Source organism: Cinclus cinclus, chromosome 17, assembly GCF_963662255.1.
Source record: "Cinclus cinclus chromosome 17, bCinCin1.1, whole genome shotgun sequence".
Classification (NCBI taxonomy): Eukaryota; Metazoa; Chordata; class Aves; order Passeriformes; family Cinclidae; genus Cinclus; species Cinclus cinclus.
In genome coordinates, this window is record NC_085062.1 from 5,258,986 (window position 1) to 5,274,201 (window position 15,216).

A 15,216-nucleotide genomic window follows, 5' to 3' on the forward strand; every position below is an offset into this window, starting at 1 on the left:
CCACAGCGACTGAAAGAGCAAATGGCCTGCCTGGACACATAGCCTTTGTTTGTAACAGGAGCTGCACAGACTCCTGTGCCAAGGAAGAAAAACTTGTTAAGTCTTGAGTCCCTTGAGCAGCTGAGATGCTTCCCTGCTCAGCTGACAGCTCCCCTTCTCCAGGCCTGCATGGGGGAGGACAGACCTGAATGCTCCAGACAGACCCTCTGCAACCTCCTCCTCCCTTTATGGGCAGCACTACCCAGCAAACATTCGCTCCAGCAGCCTCAGAGCCCGACAGCCTCTCCAAAGACAGCAGTATCCCATACAAAGAAGCACTTTTTACCTTTTCTGCCAATTCTCTGTACAGTCAGGGGTAAAACAATTACCTCATTACAGTTGCACACCAAATTCCCTTCTGCTGGAATTCACATCAGGTCTACTGCAACTTTATAACATTTGCATTATAAAAATGTCTGCAAAGGAGGCCAAGAAAAACAGCTTTTTGTTCAGAGGAAGCTCTGTGGTCAAGATGATGTCATCAGAAAGCGCCAAATTAATTTCCTGTGGTTACATCCTACAGGAAATCCAAGAAGCTCAGCTTTCTTGCTAAACCAAGTAGTCATTTGTTGTCAATAACTGTTAATTATGTGCCCAGATGTGTCATGATCTAGGGGCTATTACGATTAGCCCTCATTCCCTGGACTCCCCCCCAGTAAGATCTGTTTAAATCAGTGGGCTGAAGACCAGGCAAAATGCTCCAGCCCCACATCCCAGGCCAGCCTGGGGTTCTGGGGCTCCTGTGCTCATGCCAGCACATCAACTTCCCTGCTGCTGCCTCCAGGCCCCACAACAGGGGATGTGCTGGACAAGAAGCCCCACGGAAGAGCAGCAGCCACACAGGTTACCCTGTTAGCAGCAACAGGGACCCCAATCAAGAAAACTGCACAAACAATGACAAGAAACAGCTTTTCTGCTCTTCATGAACAGAAACAAGGAAATCTGGAGTCATTCAAGAGGTTTTCCAGCTGGTAAAATAATCAAGAAAATGTCTAGGAAGTCCCTCCCCCAGCCACAGTCCTTCCACAACCTACTGAAAGATGCATTTTTCCAAGGCTTACTTGATCTTTAACTTGCCAAGTAAGTTAGTAAAGCAGTAAAGCATTCAGTAAATTCTAGCAGATCTTTTCCACAACTTAGCAGTGGGAAACTGATCTTCCTCAGTTTTTAGATCTCCCCCAAAATTACTAGTGCTTGCATGAATTCTCACCTGTCCTGCCGCCTCTAGCTCTTCCCTGTGCCTGCCGTGAAACCACCAGTCTCCATTTTCCCACTCACAGTAGAGGGGCATCCCTGGAGCAGGGGATAGATTTTGTATCTGTGCACTAAAATATGATTCTGTCCTTACAGTGAACTTTCAGTAGAAATCCCTTGGGACAGCCTCCTCAGTCCGTGCACTGGCAGGGAGCCCAGCATAATTGAATGGTCAAGGCAAAGCAGATCCTGCATAATTTGTTTTCAGGTCTGCATGAGTTTTTTTTGTTTGTTTGTTTGTTTTCACTGGTGTTTAGACTAAATGTATTTTATGCAAACACTGAGGACAGGGATCTTGCCCATTTCTCGTCTGGAAAAAGCACAACTTAGGATGCAGCTTGGCAGAGTCCAGGTCAGCAGCATCTATAACACTGGCATATGTGCTGAGGACAGCAAGGGCTCAGCTGCAGCAATGTGGTACTAACACTGACCCAGCAGCAGCTCCTACCCGTGGAGCCCAGAGCCTCTGTGCTGTAGGAACACGGATGGCAAGGGACAGGGAGGCAAAAGGACCTGCTCAGAGACTAGAGATGGGGAGACAACTGGACAACCCAAGCATCCTGCCCCTTGCACTCACTTATCGTATCTACTGGTACAAAGACTTTCCTTCACAAAAGGCAAGTGGACACCCAGGAGGAGAAGTCACAGCTTCCAAATTCTTGGGGCAAAACAGGGCAGACCAACAAGGCTTTTAGATATGTTCAAATCTGTCTGGAAAACCATGCAGTGCAGACAGCCAGCTTTGACTGTTTAATAAGCTTCCTACCTCTCTGTCCTTGAGCTTCATGGCAAGCACCAGCTGATGTCTGTGGTTCGTAAGGGCTTCCCGGTAATTTCCTTTGGAGAAGAATGCAGAGCCCAGATTTCCATGAGCTCGGCATTCTCCTGTCTGGTCACCTGTGTCACATGCAAACAAAACAAAGATTAGCTAATACAGGCATTGCTGGAAGTATCCAGTGGGAAGACTGAAACCTGAGGTACAAGTCATGTCCTGGTGTGAGAACCAGCATTAGAACAAACTCATCTTTATCTTTAATACACAGCCAAACTTCCCTCTTCGCTGGCCTTCAGAAACTTCTGCAATAGCCATCAATCTTATTTTTAGAATTGTTTTACTTTCTTCTGTGGCCTAACACCTGGCAATTTTCCATTCCTCCCTGTTTATTCCTTGCTTGCACTGCGAAGGTCAGTCAATGGCCAAGGCCTAGAACATGCGCAAAGCATTCTAGCTTTCTCCAGAAAGCAATTCTGCAGCACAGCTCTGCTCAGATGTACAAAATACACCCACAACCATCTTCAAGAGAGCAGTCCCTATGCTCTCAGTGAAGGGTCCTGGCTCGAGCCTTTGGGCATTGTCTCTCCAGCTCTGCACAGTCAGGGCTTTGTATCACACCTGTCTGCTCTCCTAGAGCATCCCACAAAGCTGAATGCTCTCACTGTTGTGCAGAATATACTGTACTCAAGAGAGACTTCTGAATTTGTTTATTTTTAAACACTCTCTGCTCATCACTGCTTCACTACTGATTTGTTCCTTCCCTGGCTTCTGCCCCAGAATCTCCGAGTGAGTACTTTTGTCCATCAAATACTTAGAATAGCAGATGGCTTCATTTAAGACTCATGTAAGGTTTTGAGCCTGAGTCTACACAGGGAATAAGAGCAGTTCCCACATACACGACATCAGGTAATTAGAAGACCCTGTAAAACCTTAGCACATCCATTGATCATCTGTCCCTTCACACAAGCAGGCAAACAGGGATGCACAAACCTGCAGACTGCACATTTCAGAAGCTTCAGGTTGGATTTAACAGCTTGTGAAACCCACAGAAACCTGAGTATTCGAGAGAGATGCTGATCACTACCCTAGCTCTTGATTTGTTTCACCAGTCACAACCCAGCACTCCAGGAGTGAAAGGAGGATTTTCTTACCTAAACTCTTGGCTACGTCCAAGTCCTGCTGCATGTATCCAGTGCTTTTCTCCGTGTTCCCAAGGGACCAGTACGCACTGCTCAGTGCAGAGAACACTGATCCCCGCAGCTTCAGGCTGCAAGTGCCAATCTTCAGGGCAGCCTCTAGCACCACCACAGAGGCCCCGTGGTGGCCTGCAGTCAGGAGCTCCTGGCCAATCACAGACACCACAACAAAGGGGCTCTTGTCCAGCTTCATCTTCTGCAGTTGTTGGTAGGTGGGCTCCAAGGACTCTGAAGTGCAAAACCGAAGACAGAGGTACTCAGCAAATCAAGTTATTTGCATCAGGAATTACCTTCACAACTCATCTTGATTTTTTTGGTAAACAAATGACACGTGATTTAAGGGCCAGACAGCCCAAATCCAATGAAGATTTATTAAGGGAGCTTGGGGCTCAAAGGTACCATCTAAGATCTGGCATATCAAGACAGATCACCTGGCAAGCTGCTGTTTGCTTTGCAGAAAGCATTTCAGGAAGGCAGCAGAATAGAACTTAGAGCAGTCTCAGCACAGAGCAGTCTCATAGTGAGCTCTGAAGTCCCAATGGCAGAAAAAATACAGAAGATATCTGTGGAATTTTGTAGGAAACTGGAAATGGGCCATCTGCAGTGTCTGAGAGCACTGCAGTTTTTGCTCTTTCAGCACAAACTTTCAGATGAACATTTGCAAAAAATGTGCCTGTCCAGATACCCAAGCACATGATGTGTGCTAAGAGTGGTGACCAAAACTGCAGAAAGAAGCTGCTCCTTCTGCAGGAGACAGTGCTCCTGTGGCATGATAGCACTGGACCTGCCCAACTGCTTTGGTTTGTCTGACTGCAGCAGGGAGCACAGTTGATACACAGCTGCAGGGCGGTTGGCCAGAGATCATCCTGCCAAATTTGGGGATGCTCCCACAGAATACCATGTAACCTGCATTCTAAGCAGCAGCCTTAATACCTTTGGGCAGCAAATCAAATTGCATTCACCAGGAAACTGCTGTATAGGACAGAAAATTCCAGATGAATTTATTTTGGAGGATGAAGAAAACACTGTTAAAAAGGAAACACCAACAAGGATATTTTTTCATTTCAGTGCTCCTTGGCTCCTAAGCCCTGTGGTCCCCAGCATCACATGCTGAGGATGACAATTGCCATGTTCCCTCCTGACTAACAGCACTAGGGCACTGCAACACAAATCCTGCAAAGAGAAACAGAGCTAGGAGGAGACAACCCCCTCCCTCTAGAGAAAAAAAATCTTGGAAACGGGGACATGATGAAAGAGAGGCAAACACTGCACAGCTCATATGGCTTCAAGGTCTCTGTGATTTCAAACACTGCTTGAACAGAAGTGAATTAGCAGAGCAGCCTTTTTGCCTTCTGGAATGCTGTGTTTTGAGACACTAGTACCACAGAAAAGCTGCTGATGTGCTCCTCTGGGCAAACACTGGCCTAAGGCCTTTCAGATGCGCTGCTCCCAGCCAAAACATTGTGGGAAGTTGTTACAGTAACAACACAGCCAGAGCCACAGCAGCACACAACTCTGCCTGCACTAATACTGGAGAAAGGAAAAAAAAAAGAACAAGGATTCCATGGGAACTGCTGTACAAACCCACTCCGATTCATCTCCAGCGCCCCTCAAGCCGCCTATCACCATCCTACTGTCCCACTCAACCAGAAGGATAGTTTTTGTTCCTCCTGTAACTTCAGGCTTCATTCTTGGCATCCTCCTTGCTCTGCAGAGAAGCCAAACCTTAAAATCTTTCCCTTCAGGCCTCTAAGTTCTCCTGTCCTCAGACGCTGGGATTGAAGCTCCCACCTCTGGCTACCTCAGCAGCAGGTCACACCCCTGAGAACCCCCGTGTGCTTACCTCGCATGGGAGACTTCATGGCGGCCTCGACCATGCCGACCAGCAGCTGAAGGCTCTTGGGATCCTGCGCCAGCCCCGACGCAAACGCTGCCAGCGCATCCGCATGGCGTCCCAGGTACTGCAGGGCCACGCCCTGACGGAAGTATGCCTGCAGGGACAGAGGCAACAGCAATGCCCGTCACCGTCACCGAGCCATCACAAACAGGCACCGATAACACGGCTGCCCTGACCTCACGCCCGTGGACAACGGGCCGCGCCGTCGCGCTCCGGCTTCTCTGGTCACGATCAATGGCTGGCTACAGCCAATGCCACCAACACTGCAGTCCGGTCTGTGAACCCCACCAGCGTGTGCCTCCTCACTCTGATCGCCTTTCGGGCTTTAGAAAGGCCTCGGAACTGTTCTGGAGACCAGGGTTGGTCACTACTAGTAAGGCAAAGCCTTCCCCCTTGGACGTGGCCAGATATTAGTTCTTAACTATTTATAACCAGGTGCTTTTTCTCAAGACCCTCCTCTGCAGTATTGGCCCACACAGCACAGAAGAAACCTACTTCCTCTCTCATCAGCTCTTGCAAATGAGTCCAATATCAACATCCACTACTAGCAGGGCCCAAAATGTACTGAAAGCTCAAGCTGCAATGAAACACAACACAAAGATGCAGCCCGGAGCTGAGCCTTCTTCCTCCACTCACATCCACTGAGACAGACACTGTCCAGCACGGCGTACATACAACACACACACACGTACACATGTATACCTTGATCTGTACAAGCTTCTTAGACTAAAACAAGACACTCATAATCCTGAAACTGTTTACAAGACCATTTTTCTTCATTTCTTTATTTTCCAGAAAACCATTTATGGGAACCTGCAATACCTTCAAAGTAACTTTTATCTCTTTTATCACCATGTATCTCCATTTCTACATCAGTAACATCAATATGCAGCTGCAAAGCATTGCCAAACAGAGCTCCCACATCTCCACACATACCAGGAACCTACACACAAAGCAGAAACTTCAGACACACACTCTGCTCACACAACAAGCACAGGCAAACCCCTGGCCCAAAGGGTATCCAGAGCTGCCTGGGAGATACTGGGGAAAAAAACACAGAAAACACAATCCAGTATTTACAAAGTACTCAGGTATTTGTAGCACATCACATCATCACTCTCCCTTCATCCATAACAGCACAGAGACCTGTACTCAAGATACATTAGGTATACATCTGGGAATTCCTTTTACTTAAACAGAAGAAATCTTTAATTAATTTTTTAACTCGTTAGAGCATTCAGGCTCTAACTTTCGGACTCCAATCCAGGAAGGCAGAGATTAAGGAAAATCAGAAATGATGTGAGAAATTTAGAGACATGAATATTTAATTTCTTTTCCATTAGTAAGTCTTGATTGTATAACCCCTTTTAATGAATTCAATGAAAGCAAAATGCTTTTCATTAACCTTTAGTATAAATGTGTTCTTATTGAACCAAACAAGCCACTGTACTGAAAACCCAATTGAGAGTTAACTAGATTACAAGCATGAAGCTTTAAATCAAAGAAAATACAAAGAACTAACAACATGCAGCAGCCACCAAGCACAAGTCCTCCCAGCAGAGTGTGAAGTGTCACCTAAATCACGCTGTACACTATTAAGTCTTGTTTTTACAGAATTACCATCTAATTACATTCTTTACTGCCTGATGACAGAGGGAGTTGGACACAGCACGACTGTGACTGGGACATTTCCAGCCCATAAGGCTGCTTGGTCCAGGACAGCTGTGCCTGCCTGGTTCAGCTCTGCAGAAGGAGGGCACATACACGCAGCTGCCAGCACCGAGCTCCATGTGGTGTGTGGGCATCTTCAGCACCCTGTGCTTCACTGGCACATCCTGAATGCTGAGAAAGGAGAATCCCCAGCCTCTGAACCCTGCACGTGGAGGAGAAACAGAGGCTCCAGGTGTCAGGAGGAGACAAGACGCAGCAAGACCCACGACCATACAGCTCAGTTCCGCACATTCTGAAGATCCTTTATGGAAAGGGCTTTTATCCGCTCCCCACGTCTATTCCTGGAAGTGCCCCTGGAAACCACTTAATTTGAATACAAACACAACATTCAAAGCCCAAAAGAGAAATCCATTAATCATAACAGAAAGTACGACTTGGGCCCATTTTTCTCCTGCAAAAAACCCTTCCTTCCTTCCTTCCTCTTCCAGTTTCCAGCATACACAAGAATGCTCCCTGCACATTGTGTTCTCCACAGACCATTAGCTAACTAAATAAAAAGCATTCACATCACCTATTTCCTCCCCAAAAGGCACTCACAAGTTAGTTTAGCATTGGAATGAAGACACTGTATCAAGAGGAAAAGTCTGCAAAGCGGAAATGGTGAGAATCACCCTTTGGAAGAGGAGAGGAAAAGGGAAGGCAGGGAGCCAGCAGCTGCAGATGAAGGAATGAGCCAAGGAGCAGCTCCTGGTCCCAACACAGACAGAGCTTTCCCCTGCTGGGAGAGCTTTAAATTTTAAATCACATTATGTGAAGATACTACAGTGCTCACTCTACAGTAACAGTGACATTAATTTTCCAGTGATCCCAAATAAGAAAAAATGATCAATTCCTTTTAAGTAGATTAAAGCAAGGAGAGAGGCAATGTTTCACTAAAGACAAGACAGAACAGCAGGTGTTTTCTAACCTGACTCTCTGCATTCTCAGTGTAATACAGACAGCTGGAACCATCTCTTTCATTTTTGCAGACTCTGCGCCACACTTTCCAGGAACAAGGCACTGTGCAAGAAGAAAGCCTCACTCTCAGCTGGAATTTGGCACCAGATGCATCTCCCTCAATGGGAACTCTTTTCTCCTGTCCTTGTTTTAGCAGGATGGACACAGCTGTGTTGTTCCCACCTCCAGAGCCACAGCATGTCAGGGGTTCCCAGCACCTGCACCCACCCCTCCAGCCTGAGCTCTGCCCAGCACACCCACTGCCCACAGAAGGACAGGGAGAGCAGGGATGCAGCTTTTGCCAGCAGGAGTTTTTTGGGAAGGGAAGAGGATTAAAGAGTCCAAAGCAGCTCTAAGAAGCAGCCAATCTCATCAAGTCCCTGATATGCTGCTGGAGAGGCTGTTAAGTGAGCATTCCCATACATCTCTGAGAATCAGACACCAGTGTGGGCTCACACAGGCAGGTGGGCTCAGCCTTCAGCACAACAGGCTGCACTTCTGCCCAGCTACCCAACTTCATGCAGTCAAGGGAAGGAGGGAGGACAAAGAATAGACAGCACCTTTTATCCAGAAAAACTTTGAAAGCACTGTTGATATTCTGGAAGCAAAAATAAGTTACTCTAATTAATTAACTGGCAAAATATATTTGGCACTTGAGACTTCCATGGAAAACACTCTTGCTGTAACAGATGCTGCTCACACTGCTGGCCTCAGGACAGACCCCAGCAAGGTGAAGTGGCATCACTCCCACAGGACTCAAAGGGGAATAAATCTTCTCACCTCATTCAGGTTTTGTCACCCATTTTTGCAGACTTCCCTATTCGCCCCACGCTTTTCAGAACATTCCATGTTTTCAATGCTGGAATAAAGTTTCTTACTGCTTTTCCCTACCCGCAACTTAATTTTACAAAACTTGTACGAGCACAAGAAGAGCACAGAGACAGCCCTGCCCCTCGGCCAGGGCAGTTCTCCAGGGCCAGCTGGTGGCCAGGCCACAGCACACTCAGTATCTGCCTAGGCAGACACAGCCCCTCTCTACAATTCCAAGCACAAGTCCCATGTTTTCAGCTCGATTTATTGACCCATATAGTTTCTGTACACACCAGTATTTTCCACCTGTGTTTATTATAGCCCATTTAATGGAAAAGGAGAATTTCTGTCTGTCCTACCAGGAGTTGCCACTGGACTGATGGCTACAGTGCCCGGGCAACACAAACATGCTTATTAACTCTTTTGATTCTCATCATTTGAGATCCCATCTAAGTCCCATTTGAGATCCCATCCCTGAATTCTAGATTTCCCTGTGCAATCTAAAACAGGATTAGAATGCAAATGTCATAACTGAATGGCCAATACCAAGAGGGGAGCTGAAATTTTTATTAAATCTTCTGATATCAATATGCAAGAACTGTTTTAGGCAACAGTAACTGGTTTATAATTAATTCAAAATTTGCAATGAAGATAAAAATACAGTACAAAGACATGGCATGCAAATAATGAATGGGACCTTTAAGTTCCCCAAGATTTTGCTAAATAAAACCAAGTCAATGTCCAGCCCACAAGGAATGCAGCAACAGATTCTACATTTGGGATCTCTCCTGCCTGCTCAGGAGCTCCTATGCCTCCCCCTGCACCCCCCTTTTCTGCAGGGATCCCACTGCCATCACAGGCCACAGCTGCGCTGCCAGGGCTCACCTGGTCCCTCTGCCACCAAACCTCACACCACAGGCTCATGGATATGGTGCAATGCTGGCCAACATTAACTGGATAACAGAGAGAAACAAAACTGGAACAGCATCAGAAGAACTTGCAGTAAAAAACTCCTGTCAAACAAACATGCAAATCTTGAAAAAAAGCACCCTGGTCTTGGACAAAGGCTGCCATTGTACACAGGGGAGGAAACTCAAAGCACCCCCATCGTGCTGTCAGCCTCAAACCCTGGACAGCTGGCCATCAGGGCAGGAAAGGCAAAGACACAGAAAATGCTTCTTCCATAATGCTCCCTTGGTTTGCCAGATCAGGAGATGAAGCCAAAAATAGCAGGAATAATCTCTGATGCATTTAATGCCTGTTCTCAGCCTGCAGAACACCTCTTGTGCAGTCAGACCCCACTGCCCCTCGTGGCTGCCCACGCCAGCTGTGCCCACAGCTGCCCAGAGCTATGCAAGGGAACAACAGAAGAGAGGCAATGTGTGAACAGCTGCCACAGCTTCTCAGGGCCAGGCACCAGGTTGAATCTGTCCTCTCCCCTTGTAACTGTTTTACAGCCAAACTTTAGAGAAAAATACGGACAAACCTCTGCTGTGGGATTTCAGGAATGTGAGGAGAGGGAAGACTGCACTTTAATTCAGAACACATGTAGCACATGCATAAATACTGCTGCTGACCACACGAGCTGAATTCCTGCTTTCCCAAAATTAAGGTTACACCCCAGGTAACACTCTTCCTTCACAGTCCTACATCTGGCTGACACCTGAATCACAGCTGTCAGCCTGCCCTGGAGAATCAGCACAACAGATTTGTTGTCTTTGCAGTTTTGTTTCTTTATCTTCTACCTGTTTCCAAGATGCCTCTTGCAGAACTACACTACTTAGAAATGGAAATTTCCTCTAAGCCCCCTTGAGCCTATAGAGAAAAACAAGATGGGTGTGTGTGCATGTGTGTGTAAAATAACTTGCCCGGTTTTATCCAAAGAGCATTTAATCATTCTTATTAATTGGGCTTCCACTACCTGCTAATGGGATTCTCTGCACAGCTCATTTGCCCACCTGAAATAAATCGAATTTAATCAGTAAATAGAGTCAAACCTTTGTTTACCTAGTTGAAGTAAACAGCCCAGCTTTTCACAGAGCTTATCCTTATTCCTCCTTTCTCACATGCTTCAGGCTTCCTCTAGGAACAGCAGCTACATCCTGGAACCCCTCTTCAGAGGGGACATCCCTCTCCTTCCCTAACAGCAGGTGCCAGGAGACAATCTTCCTGTCTTTATCAGCTACAACTCTTAAACATCATTTAACAGCAAGAACCAGCTATAAGTGGAGGCAGGGAAGTGTTCTAGAGGAGTAACAACCAACCTGTCAGTGCCCAACTACAACAAAAGGAAAACAGAACCAGCCTCATCTGCCTAAGGGCAACAGGCAGCATCTGCTGCAGTTCCTCCACAAGGACCGGGACTATTTGGCACAATTTTTGGCTAAACAACTTATTTCAGAAATGGCAGAAGAAAAGATAGGCCACCTTTCATCCTGCTCAGAAGTAACACCAGTCTTTGTAAGATACTATTACATATTTAACAGAGAATTATACAAAACTTAAACTAAATGGATTAGCCGACACCAGTCGGTGGCTTCTCAGGGAAGCCTGGGACAGAGGCAGGGCTGGTTTGAACATCATTATTACCCAGTGCTTAGTTTACTTTCGGCCTTGTACTATGATATACATTGTAAATTTCATTATTTTCCCCAGTCCAGGTATTCTTCCTCTGGACTGCAACATTGAGCCCTCTTGGCTTCACTCTCCATCTGTAAAATCCCTGTCTTGCACTTCCCAATTATCCCACCTCTTCCTGGTTTTAGCTGCTGTTTGACTGCTGTGAATCTTAAAAGCATTTAGGGCTGTTTTGGAAATGCTCTTGTCTGCACTGAGACACTGAGATACAGCAGAGGTCATTTAACAGCCCTTTAAAAACTTTGGCTTACCATGACTTCGCCCAAATGACTCAAAATCTTTTTAACTGCTGAAAGTCAGATAAACTTCGATCAGTAAATGGTGATTTGTGTGTCATAAGAATGAGTTAAGTGCAATATTTTGAACTAGCACTTCAAGATTTTAACACTGAGTTTTTCCAACACAGCAGACTCCACAAGAGCAACAGCTCTGCATACAACCAAACATTCAAAGAGAAGTAAAATGCACCCCGAGAGCTGCCAGATATGATGGGCTTTGTGGAAAACAAAGCCCCAAAGCCACTTCCTTATCACACCTTATCTTATCCTTATCTCCATGGATCCATTCTCAAGACTGCCCTGATCTTAAGGTACATCCTTTCTTACCGCTGAAGTACAAAAAAAGTTTGAGTAGTACAATCTCCAGGTGAGCAGAGCAGAAGATGAAATACACAGTAGTTAGAGCACAGGATAACAGTGACTGCCACGTGTTCACAGGTGGGTGGCTGCAGTGTACCTGCAGCAGGGAGCTGTTCCATATTCCCTGGAGAAGCACCTGATGCTCAGCAGGGGCTGTGACAGAGAAGCCCAGCACACACCTACTGCTCACACGGGCTCCTGCCTCTTGGCTCACCGTCTCCCTGCCAGCGCCCAGCCAGCACCGCCTGCCAAGGACAAAGCTGATGACAGGGGAGAGGGGAAAAATCAAATTTGCAAAAGTACGAAACATAAATCCCTTTGGCCCAAGTGAACGTGGGAAAAATTCTTCAGCAGGGGCGTCCCATTTAGCAAGTTTTGCCAGATCATTACTCTTGTAATGCAAAGGGGAGAAACATCAACACCATGTTTCCCTACAATGATTTGATTCGCCTCTTTTATCACAGATCTCTGAAGCACCAAGTAATTTAGTAGTTGCTATGGAAACTGCCAGTTTTATTGAACAATCCTGAAAGGGTCAAGAGGTACCATCAAACTGGCCAATTGTAAATTATTTCCCTGCTAAACATCTGCTTTATTTTAGTTGCCCTACCACTTCTCTGTTTTGCTGTTAGAACAGTGTCTGGATGGACTCCAGAATAGGTGTCATTCTTCAGTGGGGCTGCAACAGCCAAGTCCAAAAATAGCAATTTTCATTTTCTAATACACTGTAAAATCCTTCATACGAAGGAGCCCTACTGAGGGCAGAATAGCAAAGGACTGGGGACTCTTCCTTCTCACACACATCAGCCCCAACTTGAGGAAGGTAACCAACACAAAGAGCTGGTTTTCACCATGATCCCTGGGGTTTTCACACAGCTGCTTGCACCAGCCATGAGATGAACAACCCATCAGACTGATCCCCTTGTGCCTTCAGAAAAGAGGCAAAACAGCAGAAGAGCTCCCTGCCCTCCTTAGCAAGCACCCAGCTTCTTCTCAGCTTTGCAACCCCAAGAAAGAACAGTGTCCCTTGCCAGCAAGGGTGGGTGCTCTAGGAACACAAAACATTGCATTGACTGTACTGCACTACCAGAAAACAATGTAATCTACCTTCCTTTATTCATCTTACAGAAAATGGCACCATAGATTCCAAATGCTAGTTAGCAGCTTCTATTCCTACAGGCCAGGAGAACAGCAGGAGTACCGGCTGCATTTCCAGCTTTGCCATTGAACTCACTGGATTTGTGTCAGTTCCACAGAAGTGCCAAATTTCTTATTATTCCCATTTACTGAATGTGTGTCTGTGGAGCAAGGCTTCCTCTGTGGAGGACACAGGCAGCTCCCCTGTGCAGAGGCACTCTCTTCCACAGACAAAAAGCTGCACTAGGCGACATCCTGGAAATCCTTATTCCAACAACTAAGTTACCCTTAATGCTATCTTTAAGTAACCTTTAAGTTACAACTGTACTTAATTCAAGTAACAGGAGTGGGCAGGAGAGACCATTTTATTACAGAACATACCTGAATTTAAGAGGCTGCACGCTTTCTAATGACAGCCATACCTAAGTTCTGTGCCCAGGGCAAGCCAGTAAAGGGCAGGCTCTGTTCCCTTCTCATACATTCTCTCCGTTCTTCATCTGGCTGAAATTATTCAAGTGATGACAAACAAAGCAAAAGCTGTGTCTATGTAGACAAGTTCTGGTCTTTCTCATATATCCTGTGAACTCCATTACTTGTGTAAAGTCTTGGCTTGGAAGAAAATATTCTAAGTTCTGAGGTATTTGGCATGCCTTGGTATGGTGACTCCAGCCTTGATTCAGACTTTCCACCCCCAGGAATCCCAGAAGAAATGAAGATATTTTTCTGTACATCCACAGGAAAATTTCTCCTTCGTCAGGCGATGAGTTCATAGTATTAATTTCAGTTCTCTATTCTAAAATTATCCACCACAGACTAAAATTTCCACACACGAACACAGCAGGTACCAGAGCATTGCTCTGTTAGGATGCACTCAGCAGAAGAGCTTCTCACAAGGCCAGGGCTTGCCTGCCTGCAGAGCTCAAGCCTGGACTCCTGAGAAAGTTATCAGGGCTGTATAGAAACTGAGAATCATGCAGACATAGCTACAGAGAGACCAAAACCAACAAGAAATGTCTACTGTTACACAGTTCCTTCCAGCTAGTGGGAACTCATCACATCTGGACTCTGATGCAGGCAGGTGCCACATGGTAGAAGAGCTTCCCTAGTACAAATATGAGGGGACATGCTAAGTCAAGAGAGATCCTGCACTTCCAGAGGCACGGTTCAGGAATGCTGGAGGAGAAAACCAAGCAGTGTCCTGCTCTGGGACCACAGCTTGGCCAAGGGACAAGGGAGTCCCAGTTCACTGGAGCTGCTCAGCAGCAGAATCTGGTTAATTCTTTCCTGACTAATAGACACAGCAACTGCCCCTACAAAACCAACAGTTTGAGTTTTATGGTGCTGAGGATCTGTTCAGCATTCTGCAACACAACACCCCAAGGTGACAGCTCCACTCCAGCCAGGAGCCCCTGGGCACAGGCAGAACCCTGAGCACCAGGCAGGCACCAGCAGCACAGATCTTCTCAGCTTTGCCCCCAATGACAAACCCTTCCTGAAGCTCTTCCTGCAACTTCCTCTTTTGCTGGCCTCTCTTTTGGCATTTCCCAGAGGATTTTCTGACAACCAGGTCGCTGCTGTTCAGCTGCAGCATTTGTGCAGGGTAATTGCAGCCACAGTGAAAACTGTGTCTCTAGGGAAAGAGAAAGCTCACAATAATTACAGTTCACTGAGAAAGCTCCAGCAATAGGGATGGCTGTAAACTCTCCCCTGTCTGTGAACTGTACAAATTTGAACTTTGGGTGAGAGGTTTAATATGGTACAGCACCAGGCAAGTCTCCCCCACAGGGTACCAAGAGCAAGCAGGAGAACAAAGAGAAGAAAGCCCTGCCTGCTGCTTGCCACTGGCCTGCAGCCCTGTCAGAGTGCCGGGAAGAGAACAAGCAGGCTCAGTGAATAATTGACGATACGGTGATGAAATCTCAGAATGTCAGAAGCATAATACAGTTTTGTAGGTTTCATCATGAAGCTTTGAATTCCCAAATAAGACACACTGAATAATTTATCTCTGTGTCAGCACTGGGTCATCAGCTGTTCACTCACAGCACGCTTCAAGACACTTGAATAGGTCTGAACAGACTAAAGAACAGGGTCCAGAGGGAAGAGGTGATGAAAATTCAACCTACTCACCCTTCCAGACACTAAGCTCAGATAAAAATGTGTAGACCC

General features: G+C 46.4%; 1 protein-coding gene across 2 annotated transcripts in view; it reads right to left on the reverse strand.

Annotated features, from left to right (window-relative positions):
- Positions 1-15,216, reverse strand: part of TTC28 (tetratricopeptide repeat domain 28) — a 106,482-nt gene that overhangs the window by 39,344 nt on the left and 51,922 nt on the right. For both annotated transcript variants that reach the window (XM_062504419.1, XM_062504420.1), the window contains exons 3-5: positions 5,108-5,255; positions 3,220-3,492; positions 2,060-2,190 (exon numbers count right to left, since the gene is read on the reverse strand). In XM_062504419.1, coding sequence (XP_062360403.1) covers positions 2,060-2,190; positions 3,220-3,492; positions 5,108-5,255 — 552 coding nt within the window. The remainder of the gene's footprint in view (positions 1-2,059; positions 2,191-3,219; positions 3,493-5,107; positions 5,256-15,216) is intronic.